The sequence below is a fragment of the Pocillopora damicornis genome, chromosome 11, assembly GCF_964200805.1.
Source record: "Pocillopora damicornis chromosome 11, jaPocDami1.2, whole genome shotgun sequence".
Classification (NCBI taxonomy): domain Eukaryota; kingdom Metazoa; phylum Cnidaria; class Anthozoa; order Scleractinia; family Pocilloporidae; genus Pocillopora; species Pocillopora damicornis.
In genome coordinates this window covers 10,375,729-10,398,057 of record NC_142680.1, presented here as the reverse complement: position 1 = coordinate 10,398,057, position 22,329 = coordinate 10,375,729, and the positions used below count along the sequence as shown (strand labels likewise).

The 22,329-nt window shown below is 39.3% G+C and overlaps 2 protein-coding genes and 1 pseudogene across 2 annotated transcripts; 1 reads left to right on the top strand and 2 right to left on the bottom strand.

Moving 5' to 3' along the window:
• Positions 1-4,290: 4,290 nt before the first annotated feature.
• On the bottom strand, positions 4,291-6,597 carry LOC113684492 (adenosine receptor A3-like). Its single transcript, XM_027201869.2, has one exon. It carries the CDS (start codon positions 6,507-6,509, stop codon positions 5,559-5,561), a length of 951 nt encoding a protein of 316 aa, XP_027057670.2. The 5' UTR covers positions 6,510-6,597; the 3' UTR covers positions 4,291-5,558.
• An 8,500-nt stretch (positions 6,598-15,097) lies between these two features.
• Positions 15,098-18,266, bottom strand: LOC149037450 (uncharacterized). The gene is made up of 2 exons (XM_089188449.1): positions 17,540-18,266; positions 15,098-17,266 (listed from the first exon to the last, which is right to left on the bottom strand). The coding sequence occupies exons 1-2, from the start codon at positions 17,868-17,870 to the stop codon at positions 15,696-15,698; spliced, it is 1,902 nt and encodes a 633-aa protein (XP_089044575.1). The 5' UTR covers positions 17,871-18,266; the 3' UTR covers positions 15,098-15,695.
• A 3,426-nt stretch (positions 18,267-21,692) lies between these two features.
• The window catches only part of LOC113684490 (uncharacterized), a 1,789-nt pseudogene continuing 1,152 nt past the window's right edge, over positions 21,693-22,329 (top strand).

Sequence of the window (22,329 nt, the reverse complement as noted above, 5' to 3'; positions counted from 1 at the left end):
TCTTTTCGCGGGAAAAGGCTTCGGTAAGTATTATGCAGTCCCTAGTACACTCGTTTTTCTCAATTTCTCCTATATCCATTAGCCTCCCTGCTGCTTTTTCAGTAAGAACGTCTATGGTAACTGACTCTTTCTTGATGTTGATTCAGTCGTGTGAACGATTTGTAAGCCACCTTAAAACTCGCATAAACTAAACAGAAATATTTAACCCCTTCACTGAGAAGTGTAGACAGAGCTCTTATGCCTTTGAACTCTCAGTGATTAACATCTGATTTCTCCGCATAGTATCACCCCTGAGTCACAATTACGGTCACGAGAATATAGGAAAAGATCATCGACTAACTGAGTGCATCAGTTATGGATATCGCACTTGAAGGAATGGTAACTCGTAAATAAACATGTGAGGCAAAATTAGCCTGTGAGCCCAAAGGCTCATCTCCCAGGTCCAATCCCTGTATGAATGGCACAAAGCGACAAATAATACTTCCCCCCTGGAGGGGATGTTCCCCCTCGTAACTGCGGTAACCATAACTTTCCGACATTACGATTAACTGATAAAAGGCGATTTACTGATGTAGGAGAACGACGAGGGTTGAAAATTGTTACTATTACTCAAAAACTGCACCTGCACTCGATGAGAATACACGAAGAAGAAATAAATAACATTGGTACCACTCGGAAGCGAACTGCGACTCGCGCGACTACAGAGAAGAGGCCTCCTGAACAGAGAAGACTAAGTTTATATACGCAGGAAAAACTGAAAATTAATGCAAGCAAAAACGACTAACTGAAGTGTAAATGACACCAATAATTACGAATGAAACAATAATGAACGAAAGTAGGCGATATGAAAAACAAAAGAAGCTAACTAACCGGCAGAAAAAACACTGATTGAGATGACGCAAAACAGCAACAACACTCTAGAGACACCTTAGTTAACAATTTACAACATTCTGCACGCTAAGATCTTACACCTCCCCTCCCTCCCCCCAGTATTTCGTCGGGTGATAGTATGCTGGTACCCATTTAGACCCCTGGGTGGAGAGAAGCACTATGAAAGGAAAGTGTCGCAAGCACAAGAATACACCACAGTGACCCAGCTAAGACTTTTAAAAAAACTTAACATGCTATAACAAACAGGTCTTAATTTCAATATATTGTAAGTGAATCTGTAAATGTGCGTATGATTTCCTTTGTTCAGGATCACTAGTAGAGACCGCGTCTAGTAGAGACCGGTCTCTACTAGTCTCTTTCTCTCTTTTTTTTTTTTGGTCTGTATGTTTCCCCTTCCCCCCCCCCCCCCCATTAGTCTTCGTTATTAATAATATTACTTTACATGAAACATTACATTAAACACACGACCGTCTGTTTCTTTTCGACGTAAGTGTCGGCGCATGTCTGTGCTCACAAAAGGCACGCCACATTGTTTATTAAGTAACGGATACCTCGTCTCTGTTACAGGGTACATCAAAGAGTCATTCGTTTCCCTACCCCTCTCCCGTGATTGAGTGAGTTGTGAGTGCATCAGCACTTAAAACAGTGGAAAACCGTAAACAAATGTGTGAGGCAAAGTGAGCTTATGGGCTTAAAGGCTCATCTCGCATGATCTTATCCTGTTATCGTTGACATTAAACGACTAATGATACCGCTACTCCTTCCTGGAAGGAATGCCTCCCCCCTCTTAAGATTTCATCAAGGAAGTCTAATTCTGGGCAAGGAGAACAAATAGAACAACTTTCAATTCAGTAATGACAATAGACCGGGAATGCTTGATTTTCTCCACAGAACTTTGTGATTGGTGCTAAAAGTCTCGTACCTCATTGAATACATCAGTTAAAAAATTGCAATTAGCTGCGACTGGTCATGCGCACTTTCCCGCCCTCGAAGTTGTGAGATGGGCTCTTGGCATCTTGTGGTGTGAAGCTCTGTTGTGATTGGCTGTGGGGACTACGCTCGATAACTTTATTAATCTCTTTGAGAATACCTAATCAAATGGATGACGCTTGGACTACGATGAGTGGCAAAAGTAGTTAGCGCACCTTCCTCTGGTGGGTGATCGGCAACCCTCCAATCGAGATAATAAAAAGAAATCTTGTAAGTTTCTTGAAAGTCCCCCATTTCCCCATTTTGTCAACACCATGCATCACTGAAATAGGGGAGGGTAGGAGATAAAAAAGAGTTCAAAAAGTAGTATGGCTTGCCAAGGCTTTTGCCACTTATTGTAATTTTTTGCCGATTAAAGTTAATTTTAGCGGGAGAACTCTAAACGTTACTAAAAAATTACACTCCAAAAGGAGCTGAAGCAACTTTCGGTGGGAAGATTAAAATAGGAAAAAACATACAAGCCTGATTCTTTTTTAATTTCTTTTTTTTAATAAAGTTTACCGAGTCGTTCTTTAACAATGCCCACCAGCTAGGTTTTTTTAAGTTGTGAAACTATGGTTGTCACAGTAACACTCGAAACGTCTCCTTTGAAACTCTTTACGGTGGCAAATTTACGTTATCAACTCAATTGATAATACTAAATCATCCTGTTTTACTCTCCCGCCGACGCAGTACCACAATTTCTTAAGAAACTCACCCCCCCTTTTATGGTTAACACACTTGGTGTAGGTTCTGTAAGTTCCCACATATCGTTCTCAGATAATAACTGGGACATAAGATTATCACATGGACTTTTATGCTCAGATAAAAGAATCAGTGATCAACAGGTCGTTTAGTGATACTCATACTTCATGGTGTTTGTTAATCTCAAATCTTAACTCATGCCTCACAACTTCCTTAGGTATTGGACTTTCTTCCAAAACTGCAAAAAAATAAGTCATAGGTTCAAATCCCTTACAGGCGTGAATTTTTTTCATGGCTTATTTCCACTGCTGTTTGAGTAGTGTTCATTACTGCGAAGATCACTTCCATATTCGGATACTAGTTTAGTGCATTACTCAGAAGGAGTCAGAAGAAAAGATCTGATTACCAGATATTAGAGGTATCTGTTACTCCATTTCATGAGCAAAATACGTGTAAATGCATGCCCAGTATGTAAAATCTTAACAGGCACTATATACAGAGGTTTTGAGAAGTTTGGGTTTGAGAAGAGGCACAAAATATAATCATTCACGTTTGAAGTCGCTTCAGCTTTTGTGAAGAGTTTTACTACAGTTTTTATTCAGCATAATGAAGGGCCATTGCTGGAAAAGGAAATCAAGATGACTTGCAGTGCATCTGGCCAAAGCAGGAGTGCGCCTGGAGGTGTATGGGTTCAAGGAGGAGGCATCGAGATTCCTTGCGTTTATGAAATTGACGTCAAGAAAGGAATTAGAAGTTTTGTCTTATTTGTTTATGGGTGTTGATAATGATTTACTTTATTACCGTATAGCTGTATTTATCATTGTTACTTTCTTTAATGGAACACAATCTATACACATGAAATGCAAATAAAATGTTGTTCTTTTTTAATTTTATGTTAATATTTTATTTCGGAAAAAAAAAGCTCGCGCCAGCTCTATTTGTAAACGATTTTTGTTCCCCCAAAGTTACTACCCCCAAAGGCTGCTAATTCCGAAAGTAACGAGGGTCGCTACTATCGGAACTCTACGGTAGTGCAACTACGCCGCTGCACAGGAAGTTAAGGTTATACGGTTATCAGAAATGGTGAATAAAGCGGAAGTAACTGATGGAACTCAAAATAGAGCGACAAAGAAGAATACGTGTAAATTGTAAAATTACAATTTGAAGAATTACAAATCATTTGAAATTTGCAAGAAAAGATCTCCATTAACTCAGATGAACTGTGAGAACTGAGAATTGAATCGTCATCAGCCTCGAAAAGAAAAGAAGAATTTCAAGCTGGTGATGTACTCGGTCCCAATTGAAAAAAATTGATATCGTGAGAATCTATTAATACAAAACATCATTCAGAACTAATATTTGGTCAGAGGTGTCAACATATCCTGAATTCTTTGAAGTCAACTTCGTAATATACGAATTTCTCTTGTTATTCTCTTCCTTTCGCCAGTAAATTCAAAGAGATTTTCCTAAGTAAAATGCTGACGTTCGCTCATTAGACTTTAGATACTATTTCTTTCTTCCTACTTTTCAATGAAAAAAAAGATGAGAAAAATAATTTCGTATAAAGCAACCTTTTATTAATACGGCACGTAATGAAATTCGTCTTTGATGCGACTTTCTGATAATAACAGTTATATTCCAAAAAAGAAGTGTAAATGATAATTTATTGATCAAGAAGGAAAATGAAGGATGGATGGTCAAAAGCTATCAACACTCAACGAACAATTCATTTCATTATAGCTTTATTATCATTGTTATTATTATTTAACTTTAAAAAATTGCGATAAAACATTTCTCAAAAACATTTTAAGATTGCTAAAAACCGACGACGTTTCGAAGTTGGCTAAACGTCATTATCAAGTCCAAAAAAAATATTTGTGAGTGGCAGTCTATATCTACCAAAATAACAATGAGTGATAAAAAGCCATACTGTGAGGAAATAACAATAGTAATTAAACGAAAAGTCTGGCACGTATGGAGTCCGTCTGGATATTTTAATTAGGTTTGAGATTCTTGATGAACAGCATTTAGAAGACTAAACATTCTAATTTTCCCTGGTACTTTCTTAAAACTCTTAATTGGTTTTCTTTCAAAAGGTGGTTGCTACCGTGAGCTTCCACGAAATGTCGACCGATTGCCGAATATCTGTACTCAGCAATGCGTTGATGAAGGTGTCGGGCTGTGTACCCGACATAATCTGCATCGCACAAATCACATGAGAAACGATAAAAAACGCATTGCCGATTCGGTCGACATTTCGTGGAAGCTCACGGTCGCAACCACCTCATTCTGTTATTCTCATACTGATTTTGTGATCATTCCGATTACCGACTGCAGGAAATTAATGAACAATAATGAATAGGCCGCAAAAAAGTTTTTATCTCGGTCAATAGAATTATATTTCAAGCAAAAATTAGCATTAAAAGTTTTAAAATTCCCTCTGCAAACACAGACACCAGCCACAGTTTGATTGACAATACGATAAGGAGACTTTAACTGTCATTTTTTCAATTATGATGGAAGCAGTCATCTTTGGGGCTGATTATTAAGTGGAAACGTTTTTCCTGTGTGCTGTCGTTAAAAACTCCAACAAAAGCTCTTTAAAATGTCTTATAGGAAAAAGAGGTAAATGTTAGGACAGTTAATCGCTCGGAAGTGAATTGTAGACATCTGCATGGAACCAACAAAACTTGAAGACAATTTAAAAACGACACCAATGATCTACTGGATTTATATAGCAACCCTATTATATGATTTTTAAGGCAGATACTCCTAATTCTCCCTTTAGAAAAAATATCGATCTGAAAGAGAACTCTGTAACAGCCGATGATGGTCAGTTTTATTTCACATTTTCATTTTCTTCCTTCATATTTTGGCAAACCCGGGCCACGAGATTATTTTTAAGCTTAATTCTTGTTTCTTCCTAACCAATAAATTATCCAACGAACATCTCTAGTGACAACCGATACTTTATGAGTCAGTTCAAGCGGGTTTTAACTCCAGAGAATGCAAAGTACTTGTCTGATTGTCAGCTTCACTGCTCGTCTTACTTCACCAATCTTCCAGCAGTAAAGAAACGGGTTTAATGTGGAGTTAAAATGAACTAAGACAACTGCAACTCCCCTAACGATGACTAAGTGCAATGAATATGCTTTGGTGTGGTTAATCACAATTTCCACCACACCATACGGCAAATAACAAGCAACTAATGCTAACTGCACCCATAAAGCACTGCACACTGCCTTTCTGTATCGCGCGATATTAAGTGCATTTGGTTGGCTTGGCTCTTGTTGAACGTGATCTAGTATTTGTGCATGATATTGACGGAGAGTGCAAAAAATTTTCATGTACGAGAGAATTGAGATAACTTGGCATGACGGTATAACTATACGACCATACCATTCAGTGATACGGTATTCTACTGCGTACAATAAAACAGCGACGATGGATAGAACCCAGAATATAATTAAAATGATACCTGTGTGTCTCAAAGTTACAATTTGTTTGTATCTGAGCCCTATCAACAGGGCGAGAAGTCTGTCCACGCTTATGGCCGTCATAGTCATCAGAGACACTGAACACAATGCATAGCTTGTGATGTAGGCTGCGCTATTTGCATATCGACAAAGACTCCAGTGTTCATACACTAAGGAGATCCAATAAGTAGCACTGAGAGGCTGTGAAACAAGACCAACCAGCAGATCAGTTGTTGCCAGATTACGATATAAAAGTTTTGACGGAGGATGAAGGAAAGACACTCTGTGAAGGGCAACAAGGATCAGACAATTTCCGAGAAATGACGTGACGGAGAGGAAAATGTTGACTGTTGCGAGACAGATCAGTTGTTGTTGTTGTAATCCACCTATGAAAGCGGGGAAACAAAGTAGTTCTTGGATCGTTTTTGTTTCTGTTCCACGTCCTGTTAAATTTTTTGTCACCATCATTTAGTCATTTCTTTTTTCTTGCGGTAATCTGTGATTATAACAAGGAATTTTTCTTCATAACAGCACCCGCTTAGCCACGATTCATTAGTGACTCGTCAAGTAAGAGTAAATAAAGACTTCCTTGGCAACGTTTACCCAATCAGATGCTTGACAGTGACAAGTGCTTGACAGTGACAAATGCTTGACAGTGACAAATGCTTGACAGTGACAAATGCTTGACAGTGACAAATGCTTGACAGCGACAAATGCTTGACAGTGACAAATGCTTGACAGTGAAACAAGAACAAGATGGCGGACGTGTTCGCAAAGCTCCCTTCACTTTGCTTGATACTGTACTTAATTTTACTGTATATATCTTTCTTGAGGCAAGAATCAAGTCTAAATACATCGGGACTTCACTTGACTCTACAAATTAAGTTAAATGACGCTGTCGTTGCGAAAGAGGGATCTTCGAGGCTGAACAGACCACTCGTAAAGTTTGTCAAGCATGGCGGTCTATGTTTGGCTATTTCTCTGAATAGACTGATCCTCTTACGCTGTGGCGACGTGTATTAAACTTCTTAAGGTAATTCGTGGAATTAGAAGAGTAAGAAAAATCGATCGAATTTTGTTTTACATTTTGTTCCTCACTCATGTACGGGTCTCTATGTGAAATTGTGGTGTATTGAGAGCTATTTATTAGGATAAAATGTTTAGAGATATTAGCAAGACAAAAAATGAGTCCTGCAACACGAGGGTACAATTTGGCAGATGACGTGACAGATTTAGCTCAGCTCTATGCTCCATACTCTCCTAGAGCACGCTCTGTCAATCAATGACAGCGCGTTATATCCGAACTTTATTATGATAACAGGTTAGTAAATCATTATTAACTTCTGTAATGCCATAAAGTGTAATAATTGACCAAAAATGTAAGTACACCTTTTGCTGTTCATTACGAGGAAATACTCATTCATTTGCGAGAAAGAGGCAAACAATTGCGCGAAGTTACATTCATTTGCGACAATAATCGATCACTTACGCGTAAATCAGATTCAATAACGATTTTTGCATTTTGATCCGCCTTCAAATACATTTTTTGGGCATTCTGAGTGACGAATCACTCGTCAAACAAAAGAGAAAATATACTTTCCTTATACTTTTCCAACATGAAAGTCAATAGAGACAATACATAAACATTACAGTGTATTTACTAACTTCTTTTTCACGCTATCTGCAAGTCAATAGCATTCCTAAATCTCGGCATCAGTATAATTAAGACAATCATTAATGCGCTGAATACCTTTGACTTTTTCTCTGAAAATAAAGTGAGTATGGATCCCTCAGGCCAACATTTTCACTTATCGAGAGATCGTTCACATTAAACACTGTGGAAATATGTAGAAAGAAATAAGTCTTCGCCGTATTTTCGTTTGCAGTATTCGTTATTAAGGGAAAATTTCTGCTGCCTTGTGGTATGATATTTATGATTCTTAAACTTCTTAATGTAACCCGTGGAATTATAATTTCTAAATATCTCGGAAACTTACCAAATATTCGAGAAGATATGCGGATATTTGGGTTATAGATTACACATGAATAGTTAACCAAATGCATCAACCATTCTTAGTTTCCTAACAAGGCAGCCCCCCTTATTTCCCACTCAAACCAAATTACACCTTTTGCTGTTCTTTACGAGAATCAACGCATTCATTTGCGTAAGAAGGCGAACAATTGCGTGAAATTGTACTCGTTAGCGACAAAAAAAAGATCATTTTCTGGTAAATCAAATTTAATAACGATTTTTGCATTTTAATCAGCATTCAATAACAATTTTGGGCATTCTAAGGCGTCATTCGTCCAACAAAAAAGAAAGATGTACTTTCATTTGCGCTAACCTTCGAGTCAATAACACCATCATACGAGACTCTGATGACTAGTTGAGCTACAAAGAATCCTATGGTGGCCCAGGCCATCATAAGCCTCATATGTGAAACCTTGGTGTGAGCAAATAGAAATGAGAAAATGGAAAATTTTTAGTTCGGCAGTTGAATAAAGAAAGGTAATACTCATCTAATCACAAGCGTGGAACAAACAAGAAGTCTGTTAGAGGGGGGAGGAAAGGGATAACACGCTCCACTTCCAAAACAAATAACTTTTTCTTTTTACAGTCTATGACCGCGACCGCGACCGCGACCGCGGCGTGGAATGGGCCTGACTGTGCTCGCAGTCGAGAATTCAGGAAACACCATACACTTTAACTCGTGTTTATTTCAGTGTAATAGAAGAGATTCGCTCTAACAGGAACAGAATTCTCCTTAACTACTGACAGAATTTCTTGTTTGGCCCCTAACTCTTTCCGCAGCAGTTTGTGGTGGTGCCGTGTCTGTTGTGACAGTCCTTTCATCCTTGGCTTTCATATGTCACAATACATGGTCCCACTCCATTTGGCACTCGCGAAATCACGGCCATCGTCCCTGCAAAAGTATTTCGCTCCTTGCTGAAGATATCACCTGAGATGAGATGTTAGGTCGACATGTATTACATTACTGGTGCGCAAGTTGAGACCGTTATGCATAATTCGTCTGCGTTGATATTAGGAAATTGTTATCGACCTCCTTCTGACTTCCAGTTCTACGAACGATTTTGTGATTGTCTGGAGAAAATGTGGCTTAGGCACAGGAATGTGGTGCTTGTCGGTGATTTTAACTCGGACTATTTTCGTAGCTACAAGGGTGTTACATCATACGCCGGTAGAAGATTACAAGATATACTCCAGCAATTCAGCTATAGCGTAATGAACGATAGGAGCCAGCCAACAAGAGTTACAAGTGAGACAAAAACACTGATTGACTTGGTTATTACCAGCAAGCCGGAGATTATCAAAGGAACTATTAAAACAACTGAGTTGGGAATCTCAGATCATAAGCTGGTTCTTGCTACAATATGGTCCAAAATAAAAAGGCCGCCTCCAAAGATAGTCAGGGCCCGCACCTTCAAAAGATTTGATCAAGCTACTTTTGTGAAGGATATCGAGAGTGCCCCGTGGTCAGTATGTTCAGTGTTTAACGATCCAGACGATTGCTATTGGGCGTGGTTACGCATATTCAAAGATATCTGTCAGGTGCATGCGCCTTACAGGGAAGTTAAAATTAGGAGCGTCTCGGTACCTTGGATAACACCGCAAATACGGCACTTGATGAATAAACGTTTCAAAATGCTTAAAATGGCACAACGTCTGGGTGATCCAGACCTGTGGGCTGAGTATTCGGAGTTGCGGAATAGAGTGACACGGGAAGTGAGGCTTTCTAAGAGCAGATACTATTTGGAACTGTTCAATGAAGTGAAGGATTGTAAATCCTACTGGAGACTGGTAAAAAATGCGACAAACGGCAAATCGATTACCCCGATATTAGGGATCAGGAATGCGGATGGAAAAGTTGTCACCTCCGATCTGGACAAAGCGAACATACTTAATGAACATTTCTCAACTATAGGCGAAAAACTGGCCAACGAATTGCCGAATACCAACTCGACACAAAGTAACGTTCATGTATCTACCGTCGCGCCTTGTGTTATGAACATAAATTTATCGCAGGAGGTTATTGTTAGTTCGATGGCTAAGTTGAGAGCCGATAAAGCCTCTGGGCACGACAGAGTTGCTCCAAAACTTTTAAAGTTTGCCGGTGACTCAATTATTCCATCTTTATTGTCTGTTTTTCAAATAAGCGCCACCTGCAACAGTGTACCGGCTACTTGGAAGGCTGCAAACATCTCAGCTCTCTATAAAAGTGACGATGAAACCGTTAAGCAAAATTACAGGCCTATCTCGCTATTAAGTGTACCAGGAAAACTGATGGAGTCTATGGTGGCGTCAACTATTACCACGCATGTCACTGAACAAGGACTTGGGAACCCTCACCAGTGGGCGTATAAAAAAGGTCATTCCACCGAGCTGTTGTTAGTGAAAATAACGGATGACTGGAGACAAGCGATCGACAAGAAACATGTTGTAGGCGTGGTTTTTGTAGACTTTCGTAAGGCGTTTGACGCAATTCCCCACTCCATTCTGCTCCGAAAACTTCAAAGTCTTGGTGTAGCTGGGGACTTGTGGTGTTGGATAAGAGATTACCTCTCTGGAAGAACGCAAGTAACGACGATTAATGGGTGTCAATCTCAAGCTATGCCAGTTACTTTTGGTGTACCTCAAGGGTCGGTGCTGGGCCCCACCCTGTTTTCCATCTTCTGTAATGATCTGCCCAATATCACTGAGGGAATAGATGGTGACCCACAGCTTCACATGTACGCAGACGATACCACCGTCTATGTCTCAGCTCCGACCTATGATCTGGTGGCCTCCAAGTTGAATGAAGTACTAGCAAGGCTATATACATGGTGTTGCGAGAACTGTCTCACTCCACATCCCACCAAGACGGAATATATATTGCTTGGTGGACGCGGAAAATTTACTGGGCCAAAACAAGCTATTAAGATGGGTGATTATGTTGTCGGGGAGGTTGTTTCTGCAAGATGCCTAGGTGTTCAGATAGATAATGCTCTTAAATGGGATCATCATGTATCGGAATTAGCTAAGTCATATACGCAGAAGTTGAATTTACTTAAATCCTTGTATTTCCTTCCTATACAGGCAAGAATTGATTTCTATTTTAAGGTTATTCTGCCGTCTGTGACATATGGTATGTTAGTTTGGGGCTCTTGTGGTCGAGTATTTTTCTCAAGCTTAGAATCTATACATGTTAGAGCGGCGAAAATAATATTTAACTTGGATTGGTGTACTCCAAGCAAGGAGGTTCTTGCCACAGTAAAATGGAATACCTTAGAGATTATGTATGAGAAACGATTACTAATCTTAGCGCATCAGGCTTATTATAATCTTTTGCCACGTCCTATGAGCCGTCACTTTGAAAAGTATGTAAGTAGCTACGACTTCAGGAGGAAAATGACATTTAAGTTACCTAGACCTAAGACCGATATGGTCAAGAAATCATGCTCATACAAGTCAATCACTCGGTGGAACGCTCTGGAAAATCAAATGAGATCAATTCAAGACGTTGACGCTTTTAAAAAGTCACTCAAGTGTATTTTTAAGCCACGTATGTTATAATGATGTACTATGTAGAATTTTTATTGTTGAAAATATGTAGAAATCTTACATTAGTCTTCTTATAATTAGTTAGGAATTTAGTTTTATTGGATTTAGTTAGGAATTTAGTTTTATTGTCCGTACACGACCACATCAGCTTTTGCTGAATTTTTTATCGTGTTTAAATAAATGCTGTTGTTGTTGTTGTTGTTGTTGTTGACGTTAGAGGCATCAGTTTGTCTGAGAATGTGGCTGATCAGATATTTTACAAATCGTTTCAAGGCATGTTCATTGGTAAGAAACTGGTCATTACCTTATCACGTGGTCGGAGGATTTTAGTTGTGTCCCAATAAAATTACTCAACCCCTTCCCTCCCAAGGCACTGTAATATTCTAATAATTTCCCTCCAATGGCAGTCAATTTCTATTGTTTCCCAGTGTATACTCTGTTAGCGACGACTGATCCCACTCCGTTCCCCCTGAAAACCATGTGAACCCCCCTATCCCCTTAAAATAAGAATCTCCCTCCCAGGTGATAAATTATGACTGGTCCGAAAAGTAATTACATTATGTCACATTTTTTTTGGAAAGTAGATCTTACCTGGTACGACATTTTTTTGATTTTCACATACAGTCCGCAACATTCTTCACTAACATCAATTCAATCCAAATTTTTAGCGAGCAATAATGTATCTAAGAGATCTGAGTAGATAGTTACAAGAAATATCCGACGTGAATCAAAAATTCCTCAAAAAATATTGTGAAAAAAAATCTTGTATGTCGTGAGAGTGAAGCCTGAAAGCGGTGAAAGTTCAGTGCTACTTCGTAAAGATTGCATTTAGAGTACAGCATGCAAAAAGAATTATAACAGTGATCACAAGGGTTCCTTACCTACTTATTTACAACATTTCAAAACAACTGTCAAGTGCGAATGATTTGCAAAAGAGAAATATGGAATATGCTAATGATTTGCAAAAGAGAAATCTGTAATTTGCGAAATGGAAATATGCTAACGATTTGAAAAATAGAAATCTGTAATTTGCGGAATGGAAATATGCTAATAATTTGCAACATAGAAACTGTAATTTGCGAAATTGAAATATCCTAATGATTTGCAAAATAGAAATCTGTAATTCTGTGATTTACGAAACGAGAATCCCCGCGGAAAACTCCACGTCGATCCACGAGCCAGAAGAATGAATCGGTCAACTCACCATAAGTGTGGATCGCAGCCTGTTAAATAATAGTAAAAACAGCAAGCGAAAGTGAGAAGTAAAAAATCTGCGAGGTGAACTTTGTGAAATCTCCACTACGTTCTTGGATAACTCAATGCGTCGTTTAGGCCACAGAGCGCAAAAGTAATTCGAAATGTTAGTTGACGCTGTAGCCGTACTTTCCATGGGCCTGTTTACATGGAGGCGGGGGACCCCAGGTAGGTGAGGTAACTCGCCTAGCCGTGGTCGAAAAATAAAACGCGTTTACATACAATCTTACAACCCCGGGGGGTGCTGGGGTGAGGTTTCTTGAGGTTGTTGTTGTGCTTGCAATTAAGACGTTTGAGCAGAGGCGTCCCAAGCTCACATCTCGAGAAAGACGAAAGATTAATTCTCGGACACGTACGTATTTAATCATGAAAGTGTCACGCGTTGTGTTCCACGATATTTGGTTTCGCGTGGGACCGTTGACTTAATACGTTATACGGAATAGTTTGGGAAACGAAATATGGTCGATTTACAACGCTAAATATTCCGAAATGTGAACATTTTACACTCCTTAGTTGTCTGTCCATTGCGGCTTCTGGTGATTTCTGCCATGAGACGGTTAGGAAATGTACAAAGTTTCAAAACATACATGTTTTGCTTTTGAGCTTTTTGCCATGAACGCGACCCCGGCTAAGCGGGTTACCCCACCTTGACACGTTTACATGACAAATTGTCACCCCGGCTGACAGAGTTACCCTGCCTGGCAGACCGGGCAACCCGCCTAAGAGGGTCACCCACCTATCATGTAAACGTGATAGGTAAGTAAAATAAGAAATTATATGGAAAGGCGGGGTTACCTCACCTACCTGGGGTCCCCCAACTCCATGTAAACAGGCCCTATAAGGTGTAATCAATTTACGTTTTCAATGAATAATTAGAATGCGTGACACGACACTTACCTCACCAGAAATGCACATGGAGAGAAGTCGCAGCATGTTTCTATATGAAATATCATGTTTACTGGGAAAATATAACTGACCCAAGATCTTTTATTTATTTATTTTATTTTTATTATTTATTTTAATTTATTATTTATTTTAGTTTATTATTATTATTATTTTATTTTATTTTATTTTATTGATCATTTATTTTCTTGAGTCTCAAGCATGTTTACGATTTGAACTGCAAGCTAAAACTTCCACCGGGAATGATAGTCGAGTGTTATTTTTTTTTTCACCTATAAACATGTGACAAAGGTTGGTGTGATCTTCTGACCTGGGGAATTTGAAACCCAAACAAAATATTCGGGTCAATTTGTCCTCCCTCGCAAATGGACTATCGAAAAAGATTGACGAAATCAGTGGGTGAAAAAACCTATGTAAACATCATTCAAGAATTCAATCATTTATACATTTTAAAACAGCAACCAGTATACCGTGTATTCGATCAAGTGTCCACCCCTGTAGGTAGGAAATAAGTTAATAAGCGCCCAGCCTCGAGTAAGCTTTACGCTTCCAATTTCCTGACACGTGCATCTTTTCTGGCGATAAAATATTGAGCGCAGTGTTAACCACTCAAAGCAGGATTGCGTTCAAGTTGCCATCGTTTAGATTACTTGAGCGTACGAAGAGAAGTCCATCGTTCGATAATTTTCCTCGTTTTTTTGTGGAGTGATCTAATTGACAAGGAGGAGATCGGTAGAGGAAGTTTTGGATGTGTGTTCACTGCAAAACAAAGTGATGGAGAGTCCGCCGTGGTGAAGAAACTTCGGATCAGTTTTTGTTTCTGGGCAACCTACCTCGGGAAAAAATCCGTCCTCGGGTGATGTATGTACTGTCGGTTTGGTGTTGTTACATAACGGTGCTCGGTTTGTAGATAACGTATACGGCAATAACCGACCTAAGAATACCGTTCATGACCCTGCTCGGTTTAAGAATCTTTTTAAAACCCACCTCGGTATATAGCGGAGTCCTGTTGGGTGGCTTCTGACAGCCCCCTCCCCTAAAAAAACCCCATCCACGTTGCGGCTTTCAGTGTTTTTCTAATAGTTTCCATTTTCTTTAATGGTATTCAACCTAATTTTTCTTTACTTTTTTACTTCGTCTGCAAAAAGAGGGGGTGCCGCTGATATGTTGGTCTTGCCTTATTATTCTGATGTAAATAACGGGAATCTAGATTATGTTTTAAAACAACTTTATTCATTTGTCTAGACCTATTTCAAGTTATATTGTAATATTTATAGGTCCATGAAACAAATTGAACCGTTAAGGTGGGACTTAACCTAAAAAAGACCCCTTTTTTCAATGACTTGTCACATCCACAGTTTTTAGTTAAACCATATAAAACCATATATCACTGAAAAGCTAATGAATCACAGATTTCAGTTTTTTCAATTATTTCTGCACACAGTTTATTTGTAACCTGATACCAGCAAAATATTGTTACCCCATACTGTGCACAACCCACATGTACTCTAGAAAAGAAATCTTGATATGGAATGCAGCTAGCTCTGATTTGTTTTTATAACTATATAGTATATAGGCTAATCATGGGGATGAGCATAGAGTTTTAAAAAATATAAAAAACTTTGGTTCCAGCCTCCAGTTAAAGTAAAGCAAAATTTTTGGGGTGAATTTCCACCACAATTTTCTTTGTAACTTTTGACAAAGTAAAGCTACAGAAAAACCCTTTGCTCATTCCCAGACACTCTTTAAAAGCAATAAACATTGAAAATTTCAAGTCAATTGGTTAAATCCTCTATGAGATATGTTTTCTAGAATGCGCAAAATGCACATTTTGAGAAAAGTGCGATTAAAGTTAAAAAGCTAAAACGAAGATTGTCTGCACAAATTTGCATGGCTATGAACTATCCAATATCATAGCAAATGTTTCTTTCAGTCACTTAGAAGCCTCCAGGTTCATAGGTATCACCATCAGCCTCCCGTAGGGCATCTTCTCTGCGTGTGCGCCTCATTTGCTCTCCTTGCCGGCGCTTCTTTTCTTTAGCAGAGGTCTGAAGGTCCGATTTTCTCAACCGCCTCTTGTCCTTTTCTTCTGAGGCCTTCTGAGTGTACTCCCCTGCTGGAATTACCAGTCTCTGCATTATTCTTGCTCTGCTGGCAGCTCCACTATGAAAATGGCACACAGTAGAAGCAACTGCACATCTAATCACCTTGGCACCATGATGCTTGTGTTTTAGGCAGCGTGCCCACACCAGTCCGTTGATGCATTCATTGCGATTTTGGGTGGCGCCACGCACACACCTTTGGAGCAGCTTAGTTTCACTAAGTGTGATGAATGTTGGCTTCAGCAGTTCAAAGAACACTTCAGGCAAACAGTCACCTGCTTCATAAGTATTTGTTCCAGTAGCACAATCTTGTTGCCATTTACACCAGGAATCCTCACCAACAGGGCAGAAGCGATGTTGTTTAGCAGCATCTTGTGACTGGACACTGTGATGGAGGATGGCAATGATATTTTTCTTCATGGTGTAAACAACAACATCAACCTCTCTTTCTGTTAGGTTTGCTTTAGTTAGGGTGTTTTGTCTAATGGCTAGACCATAGTACTTCTGAAGGCGTTTAATGCGGCTCTCAGTCAGTCGGCCCCGTCCTCCAATGGGTTTGCCATCTGCAAGTTTACCTTTGGTTCTTGCTTTAAGATTAAGTAGGTGCTTGCCCATGCGTTTTTGCACGTGCCCAACACAATCCAGTTTTTCCACCTTGCAGTCATCGCCATATATATTCTCCACAGTATTGAATGCCTTACTGTCTCCGTCAGAAACCATCCATTTATACCTTATTTTATGCAGTTCCACAGATCTACTCCAAACAACTATGGCACCCTCAGCTTCCATTGCAGGTGAGCTTCCATTAAAATTAATGTCACACTCATTGGAAGCAAGATGCTCAATCTGCCATGCTTCGAACTCCCCGTCAGTTTGACACTGAGACCTTTTCATGGTACATTTCCGGCATTCTTTTGAAAGGACATGATAGTCAAGAACCTCTCCAGTGTCTACAGATATAACAAAAACAACTCCAGTCAGAGAGGTAAACCCCCTTTTCGCCCATGTACCATCAAACGAAACGGCTGCATCGACTACATCATCATTGACTTCATCTCCACTTTCCTTCAGGATGTACTCGCGAACTCTTATCCCTGCCTGTGTCATTTCATCTTTGGCTTCAGCTTCTAAAGCCTCAAGTATTGTGTCTACTTGTCTGTAATAAGCAGGTAGTGATAGACATGGCATGTTCATGATGCTGCAAAAGGTTACTAGCCCTTCATAGCCACCTCCTGTCTCCAGAGAATGATAGACTGCACGACGATTTACGTCAAAAGATTGCCCTTTCTTTGTTATTGTATCTGATGTTTTCAATGGTGTAGCTTCAAGGCAGGAGCTACACTCCACAGAGAGGTCTGCCATTAGCCCATTTCTCCCAGAAGAATTCTCCTTCAGAGTTAAACTCCCTAGAACATAATAACAGTATACACTAAAGTTATTTTGTGCATTCTCATACATGTATATGAGTCACAAAATTTATTCACCACATACCACACAACAGACAGTTACAACTGTAATTTTTAATAAATGAAAACAATAAAGATAGTACTGAAGAGAAGTAAAAAAACATTCTTAGAGAAAAAAATGGAAACTGCACACTGTTACTAGCATATGCTACGAGACATGAACAGTAAAGAAAAGGTTAAAAGTAAAACAGATGTTCACTTATGTTTTCTCACCTTCCTCGCACACATGTGCTTCAGACAACGTGGCATATAATTTCTTGAGGTCTACAAGTCTGTATCCCTCTCCCTGAAAATCATTTACATCAGAAATCTTTGATGAACTATCTGGTGAATCTTCTGGTCTCATTTTGAGTCTCGAAGCACTGATGGAAGCACTTTCGGCATCTGACAGAGCCTCATCACACGAGGAACTCGATGCTGAGTTTGTGACTTCTCTATCCGCACGCGGCATTTTCTTCGCTTTCCTTGCGTATCTCTGCACTCCAGTAAAAGGCTTTCCTTTCCGCTTTCTTCTATATACAGTATTCTTCTTCCCTCCTGGCATTTTAGACAAAAACTTCGCTGATATAAAACTCGAATCTCGCTCTCACAGTATCTCCACAGTTGAAAACACGCCAGCTTTCAATCCCACGCCACCTCCGACTAGCTATACTTCATGTAAGGGGTCATATAGCTTCCTCTTGAAAATACTGAGGAAATTCTAGGAATTGGATGGACTTTCGGGCTTCAAATTGGAGCAAGACTGAAAGATGCTACGTTGCGTTGCCATGGTAACCAAAAATATTTTTTTACTAGCTTGCAGAAAACTTATCGTAGGCAACAAAATAAAGCAAATTAGTCTTAAAAACTCATGTCATGGCTTTCTTCTATGCCTGAAGTTTCAGATTTCTCCAAAAACAAAAATTGCATTTTGTAGTCAAATTTTAGGTTAAGTCCCACCTTAAACTTATTGCACCTACATACCAGAGCAAAAAAAAAAGTAATAAAAATATTGCAACTAACATACTTACAAAAAATTTAAAGTTGTTCCTCTTAGGGTTGGTAGGTTTTAAGGTAAGTCAATAAATCATGTTCTTGGTACCTCTAAGGGGCTATGTTCAATTTTCCATCCTTTTTTTTCTGCTATGTAGTTGGTTTAAGGTTAAAGTACCGCATTATCGGTTGGAGATTGTAGCGGGAAAATGGCAAGGAAATTGCGCATAATCACTCGATAGCTGCCCCCTCTCCATTGCCGCCACATTCTCTCGCCCACGTAGGATTGAAGATCTTCTCTACGCAGCCCCTTTCTCCTTTTCTGCACCAGTTTCAATTAACTCCAAGCGGACTCGGCAACTGAAGTAGTTCTGCGTCGGAAACTTCGCCAGGATAGCAAAATTCGCCGACAGAATGTTTACTTTCATCAAAGAAATAGAACGTTTTAAGAATCTAAATTTTTCATGTCCGAAATTTTAAATCGCATCGATTTTGCGGGGCGTGCGCGTTTCCAGTTTTACGACGCGTTTTCCCGGCCCTATCACTTCGACACGTACGGCCCCAAAAGGAATTTTTTTTACGTTTTCTTACGAAATAACGCGCGGGGCCGTGCGGGTCATATGATAATACCCAGTTGGGCCCTCCTGTTCGGTTAGTAAAAGGTTATTATGGCACTCGAGCCTTTCGAAAAGAAAAAATACACTGCTTATGCCCGTTTCCATGGAAACGGTCCGTATGGCAACACCCAATCATTTACTTCAATATAATAACCATATCGTGTTAACCGAGCAAGATTCGCCCTGGGAGAATCGTTGGGAATTGTATTTGTAACAAAATTTACCTTTTGAGCGGAATCGTTCATTTGGTTTGGTGGAGGGGGCAGGTAGCGGAGAGTCGCTTTCGCTCTGCTTACATTTCTCCTGTCTTCTTTATCTAAAATTTCTGGATCCGCCGCCAATTGGTCCGTCTGTGATACAGTCTAGCCCCAAGTGGATAGACTTAACATGTACAATGTTTCGCAGATCAATCATTTCCTCAGCATTCAGTGTCATAGCCCCATGAAAATAAGAATTTATTGTATCCAATGGAAACAGTCTTCAAAATAATATGCTTTTGTTTTAAAGTAGTTTTTAATCTCCTGTTGCTGTGGCATATTGTATGACACTAACAGTTAAGAAACTCAATTGATCGATAGCATTTCTTTTGTCATATTCATGTCAATATTTTCTCCTTAAAAGCGTTGATGTAAACAGAATTATACATCACAAATATAGAGAAAATGGTACACTACTTGAATACATCCAGTAGCAGTACATTATTTGTCCAAGAGGAGACAAAAAATTCTGACCAGTATGTTTCCACAATTATTTGGTAAACTTTTTCAAGTTCTCAATAGCTGTCCCTACTTTCTTAATAAACTTCATAACACTTTAAATAAATTTAGAAATATATATATATAAAATTTAATGTGTATCCCTATATTCGTGCTTTGTAATAGGATTAAAAGTGAGTGTTTTAATTTCACAAACCTTGTACAAACATCTAAATAGAAAAAAACCTATCTAGCAAAATAGGAAGTTAAAAATTACACTATTCCCACTTGTTTGAAACATGCGATCACTGAACACTAAGTCCTACATATGAACTGACATTTTAGATTGTGCAAGAAAGCATTTAGCAAGATATTTACTGAAACTGCAATAAGCCTGTAAGTCTCCTGGCCTTTAATAACAACAGCACCAACCAAATTAAAAAGAAGATTTATTGTAGCCGACGTGCTTGGTACTAAGAGTGTGGATTGAAAATTGTTTCAGCCAGAGAAAACTTCTGTAAAGCGGACTGCGAATAACGCGAAGAGGCTTGCAACAAAACTAAACAGAACTGCGCTAAGCGCGGACCAAACTGAACTACCCAAACTGTACTGCAAAACTACGATATGAAAATACGCTAGAACATGCGGAAAATAAAACTATAGAAAGGTGCTAATGAAGATGAAACAGCACGGAAACGCTAACGAGGGCGCGAAAACTGACAGAAAGGGATAAACACCTAAATTAACGCCAAAAAAAAGACTAAACAAATGGACGAAAAAAAGTATAAACTAATTTGCGTACGCAAAGGAAAAACAAATTACGCAAGAACGAATAATAGAAAAAATGTTACACTTGGATCTTACATTTACTGTGGATAAGGAGTCAACATAACAAAGCTAATTATAGCGGAGCTTGCAGAGCGTAGCCCCATAATTATACAAAATAGTAGTAACCCATCAAGCCGAAAAAATTTGGATGTACGACCGTACGACCGTACGCCCGTATGACCGTACAAGATGCTACTTTTAACATGCGTGGTCAACTGTGCCGCGGGCACGCTAACGCTACGGTTTTGTTCAGTAGTCCAGTGGTCAGTGCACTGGGCTCCGAGTCGGACGACCCCGGTTCTAGTCCTGGCCGGGACTAGAAGCCCTTGAGACGTGCGGGGAAAAAAATGCGAGCTCCACTTTTAAGCTTGGCTAATTCAATATATTATACCTGTTTGAGAAAATCTGTTGTAGTTTTTCTCTTTTGGATGGCTTTCTGTAAGTACATAACACGTGGAGTCAACGCCTGAAATGAAACTAACAGATCATCCATCTCTGCTTTGTTTCCCTCGAAATATCCAAAACAATAATCTCCTTCAACAGAAAAGCCATTGAGCTGTTCTTTCAAAAAGTCGATCTCTAAATCTCTTAGCGTTGTTGGCTTTTGGTCTTCATCCATGGTAAAATCTTCCGGAAAAGGCAAACTAAAGTGCGAAAACTAAGCTCGCGCCAAATTTGATTGGCATTTTTTACAACCGGAAATCTTGATACTTCTTTTTTTCGTCACGCACGTCACGCAGCAAATTACAAAAGGTAAATTTAATTCTTCTTGGCGCCTCTCGGATACCATTGATGCCTTCATTGTTCATTAAAGCAGTAAAAGATATATGTACTATCAAACCTTTGGAAAATTACTTAACATTTTATTTAGTGGAGTAAACTGTTCACATTTCGGCTTTACAACACGATTGTTTCCTGCAACTACAAATTATATGTCTCGATATGAATTATAAAAGTTGTTTCACCGCTGACCACTCGTATTTAGATCTTTTTTCCTTTCCACGCTCGTCGCTAGTAGTAGTAACGCTAGATGTAGTAACTCCCAACTTCCGTGAAACGATCCTTCGGAATCCCCCGAGACACTCTTACCATCATATAACATGAACCATCAACATTAGATGCTCAAGGTGTGCTAATTGGAGTCAAATGTGAAGGTTTTTTACGAATTTACTTTGAATGTGATATTTAGGGGAGCGAAACTTATTACTTGCTGTAAGAAATTACAGCACTATTAACAATGGCGTGTTAGAGCGCATCTACTGCTGCCAGTGGCGAAGAGGAGAAGAAAGAACAGAAGCTTATAGATGCCATGTTTCTCTCTGACGAATGGAAATCTTCGAAAGGTGGATTATCAACTTTCAATCGAGAATTTGCTATTAATTTGGCAGAAACGACGGCTAGTAGCATGAAAATCCACTTCTATGTCTCTAATAGCGATGATCGGGACAGAGAAGACGCTGAACAATTTGGTGTCAATTTAATCAAAGCTCGAAGTGTTCCTGGTTCAGCCGACCCCCTCGAGTGCTTGTAGTTTCCACCCTCACAGCTCCCAAACCCACATTTGGTAATAGGCCATGGAAGAAAGCTAGGTAGTCCTGCGTATTCCCTTGCACAGATTACAAAGTGTAAATGGATCTAATCTGATCTAATGGATCTGGAAATTGATTTGTGTAAAGCAGCGGATGTTGGCCGTAGACAGATCAATAGTAAAGAAATTTAATGTGTCTGTATTTGGCCGAGCTGCCTTTGAGGATCTTTCCCTGAAAGGCTATGATATAATTACAAATGCCATTGGTTCTCTTTGTAAGAACTTTGAATTGACATTTGTTGGCTCATCTCCCGGTGAACAAAAGAAGAAAGCGCAGAAGAGAGGGAAGTCAATGCTGTGAAG